This window comes from Ipomoea nil, unplaced genomic scaffold, assembly GCF_001879475.1.
Source record: "Ipomoea nil cultivar Tokyo-kokei standard unplaced genomic scaffold, Asagao_1.1 scaffold2845, whole genome shotgun sequence".
NCBI lineage: Eukaryota > Viridiplantae > Streptophyta > Magnoliopsida > Solanales > Convolvulaceae > Ipomoea > Ipomoea nil.
Genome location: NW_017619273.1, coordinates 2,185,053 through 2,189,222, shown reverse-complemented (window position 1 = coordinate 2,189,222; position 4,170 = coordinate 2,185,053). Strand labels below are relative to the sequence as shown.

The 4,170-nt window shown below is 37.5% G+C and overlaps 1 protein-coding gene across 1 annotated transcript; it reads left to right on the top strand.

The window, feature by feature from the left end:
* The first annotated feature begins 2,211 nt into the window (after window positions 1–2,211).
* Window positions 2,212–3,666, top strand: LOC109159813 (protein FAR1-RELATED SEQUENCE 5-like). Its single transcript, XM_019307924.1, has 3 exons — window positions 2,212–3,026; window positions 3,319–3,577; window positions 3,646–3,666. The coding sequence occupies exons 1-3, from the start codon at window positions 2,212–2,214 to the stop codon at window positions 3,664–3,666; spliced, it is 1,095 nt and encodes a 364-aa protein (XP_019163469.1).
* The last annotated feature ends 504 nt before the right edge of the window (window positions 3,667–4,170 follow it).

Below are 4,170 nucleotides of genomic sequence, written 5' to 3'. Positions count from 1 at the left end.
ATGTTTGCTTCGATATGCTAAGCCATTTAAAATATAATAAAATTTATTATTGTAATATTTTCGTAATAATATTGAATAAATATTAACCATATGTTTAGATTTAATAATATATTATATTAAAATAATTATATATTAATATAATATAGTGATGGTTAATACGGGTAAATCACATATAAGCATAATCTAATATAGAAAAATATTCATTATTAATCATATATAACTTAGGGAATAAATAAACTTATTGAAACTTAATTATTTATAACTTCAACTTTAAACTAAATATATAGTTTTAATATCCGAAATTAATAAGGTTTTCTTAATGTGGATCTATATATTTTTAATAATTTCTATTTAATAATATTATACCTTAATTATAAAAATTATACCTAACAACTTTAGTATTACATGGCATAAAATAATTACCATAAATAATATTTTATAATTGACAATTTGTATTAGGCAATAAAAATTAATAGTTAATTATTAAGTCAATTATAAAATCTTTTGTACTGTGAGTAAATTATTTTTAATTATTTTGATTTAATAATATTATATCTTATTTATAAAAATTAAAAGTAATACTTTTAGTACTATAGATGTGACTAATAATTAAATTAAGGCAGTTAATATGTATTTACAATAATGAATATTTTCCTAAAGTATATACATACACAAATTATGTTTATCAAATATAGAATTAGAAGTGTGTGTGTGCGTGTGTGTGTGTGTGTGTATATATATATATATATATATATATATATATATATATATATATATATATATATATATATATATGCTTCGAATCTGGTGCACCCCCTAATTATATGATCCTGTGAGATCACTTGATATCCATAGATTGATTCCAAATCAATGGTTGAGATCATGAGATCTCTTAGAATAAAATAAAGATATATCATTAAGTAAGGGTGTTAACAGTAATTCTACCTAGTGGCCTAATTATGGTTAAAATTAATATGGGAAGCTAAGCACGATTTAAGGGATATTAATACACTAAATATATATGGGGTGATACATCACATGGGAAGGGCCAAAAAAACGCGCGAGACATTCCAGGTATGAAGCCGGACCGGCGAGGCGCGCAGACAACATCTACCATCGCAGGTGTGTGCATTACAGGTACACGGTTTGTGCGTTTTCTGCTATTATAATCGTTTGTGAATGTCTTGCGAGTTACGAAGTTTTAACAGTAAAAACGGCTACAAAATATATGTGTGTTTGTGCGTATATATGAGATTGCAAAGAGTGTGAAAATCAGTATATACACCAACCATTTCCGTTTTGGGAGGCTGTTTGGGTATAATGTGGTATGTACCGACGAGTGCGTGGAAGTACAATATGTTAACCAAACTGATGGGTATAATGTGACAAATGTGAATGTGAGCTGCTGTGTATGAATATTAGAAACCGCATCACATATGCGTATGAAGGGGAAGAGGTTTTTTTTTTTTTTTTTTTTTTTTTTTTTTTTTGGTTTTTCCTCTTCTCCAATTTCCAATTATGGCCGGTGGATGGTTTTATGGTTACACAAAGAATATTTATACTTGTGCGTATTGCCTCAATTGCGTTAGTATTGGTTGATGCATGATACTGTAACCAGAGAGACCGAGTTCGGTTGTGATGGATGGTGCACGGCCGTATGAAGCATTGTGCATCACGCCTATCATGAGTCATCCACAATATGGTCTTTTATGTAGTGAACTTTGTGTTATTTTGGTTAGTGCATGATAGATTATAGTCTTGTGCACTACGCCTATAATGAGTTTACATAAATGCGATCATTGTGTATACTTAGATTTGTTTCAGTGGGTGCATCGTATGTGGTAGATGTGTGCATGGTGCCTTAATTCCATGCTACTGTGTCTACTATGTTTTCCACAATAATTTGGTATTTGTATCTACTGAATTTGTGTTAAATCGGTTAGTGCACAATAGTCTATAGTCTTGTGCACTATGCGTATAATGAGTGGCCATAAATGCGCTGATTGTGTATACTTAGCAGTGTTTCAGTGGGTGCATCGTATGTTGTATGTTCGTGCATGTCGCCTTAATTCCATGCGAATGTGTCAAAATATGTTTTTTATTCTGTTAGCCTACGTAGGGACTAACGTAGTACAAAGCGGGTGCGTAATTATAGTTGCGGTTTTTAACTCCAGTACTAATAATACGAACCATTACGTAGGTGGCATAAGCATGGAAGAAGGAGGGAAAAGCCAACACTGTGTGATGGATGAATCCCAAGACGGTACGAGCATTTGGTTTACGGAATGCGACCCAGCGATAAAACCAGTTGTCGATCAAGTGTTTGATACGTTGGAAGATGGCATCGCGTACTACAAGACATATGCATCCGTAACTGGGTTTGATGTGCGCAAGAGTTCCGACATTAAGAACAGGTATGGGATCATCCTCAAGAAGAAACTAGTTTGCAATCGTGAAGGGTATAAGGATGCAAAACCAAACACCACAACAGACCAAAATAACACCACACAAACAAAACGACGACGCCCGTCTAACAGAGTTGGGTGCATGGCGAAAATAGTTTTCAGAAGAAACAGTACAGGACGGTACGTGGTCAAGAAGTTTGAAGAGGGGCACGCCCACTGTTTGTGCGAGGAGAGTTACAAACCTTTCCTGAAAGGGAACAGAAAAGTGGATATTGGACACCAACAATTCATCGTGAACTGCTCAAAAGTCAATATTGGGGCTAGTAAAAGTCATGACCTGTACGCCGAGATGGTGGGAGGAGTTGAAAACGTGGGAGCGACACAACAGGACTTCAAGAACTATAGAAGGGAGATTTTGGCATACATGCAAGGAGGAGATGCGCAAATGGTAATATCCAAATACCTCGATCTCAAATCGGACTATGACGATATGTATTTCGAATACGAGGCAAACGAGAATGACCAGCTGGCACGTGTTTTTTGGGCAGACGGTATGGCAAGAAAGCAGTATAGTGTTTTCGGAGATGTTGTGTCATTTGATGCTACGTACAAAACTAACAGGTACGCACCTCATTTACGGGCTGCATTAACGTTGGTGCGTGAAGATGGTTTAACGCCTACTGGAGTGCGTGTACGGGCCGTCGGTCTGTGCATTGCACGGCTATAGATATGAATGGATCAGACGATTGGTTACATTAAAATGCTAATAAATTTATTGATTACATATTTCACAGTACACAGCCCTAACTTTAATATTTTCCACACAATATATTCCTATAATTATATTTATTTCACAGTATGAAACCCTGTGCGCTACATGCGTATTAATTAACACGTTTCCTCGTGACCCCAGGTACAATCTCGTGTTCGTCCCATTCACCGGCATAGACCACCATAAAAGATGCGTAACATTCGCAGCAGCACTGATTGCCCGTGAGGATGTCGACTCGTACCGTTGGATACTAAAGAACTTTAGAAACGCAATGGGAAGCACACCACCACTCACAATAACCGACCAAGACCCGGCGATGAAGGTTGCTATTGCACAAGAATTCCCAGAAACCCGCCACCGTTACTGTATGTGGCATATAATGTCGAAGGTCACCGATAAAGTGAGTCCTGAATTAGCAAAAAATGAAGCATTCCGAAGAGAGCTGAATGATGTTGTTTGGAATGACAGCTTGACTACCCCCAAACTTGAGGTTGCATGGAAAGCGATTATAGAAAAGTTTGACTTAATTGAAAATACATGGCTAAACCGCATGTACGACGAGCGTGCATCGTAACAGCATTATTAACCCTCTCGAACTTCCAACGCCATTGCATAAGTTCGTCGCTGATATCGTCTTTATCCCTTTTGAAGATAATAGTCTCACCGGCGGGCAGACCTAACACCAGATGCACATCTGCTTCCGTCGCCCGAATAACAGCCCCATTCTCCACGCGCAAACACATATCGTCATGATCAAAGTTTTCAAGCAGCCACCTTGATAGCGATTTCGGAATGTCATGCACGTCAAGATTGAACAGCGATCCCAACCCCAGTTCAAACACAGCTCTCCGCTGGTGGGCACTGAATCGCCTCATTGCTTTCACAAGATGCGCGGGCGAAGCACGGATCTTCAACGCCGGAAACAATCCACGGTCGACTTCGTCAGGCTGTACATCTGAATCATCCGAATCCGCGGGTTGACGTGCCAGCTCA

Bases quoted from the DNA above. Each gene is read 5' to 3' on its own strand.
- LOC109159813 (XM_019307924.1), top strand. From the start codon at position 2,212: ATGGAAGAAGGAGGGAAAAGCCAACACTGTGTGATGGATGAATCCCAA. The intron at 3,027-3,318 runs GTACGCACCTCA...TCGTGACCCCAG, and splicing joins GCTACGTACAAAACTAACAG to GTACAATCTCGTGTTCGTCC. The intron at 3,578-3,645 runs GTGAGTCCTGAA...TTGGAATGACAG, and splicing joins TGTCGAAGGTCACCGATAAA to CTTGACTACCCCCAAACTTG.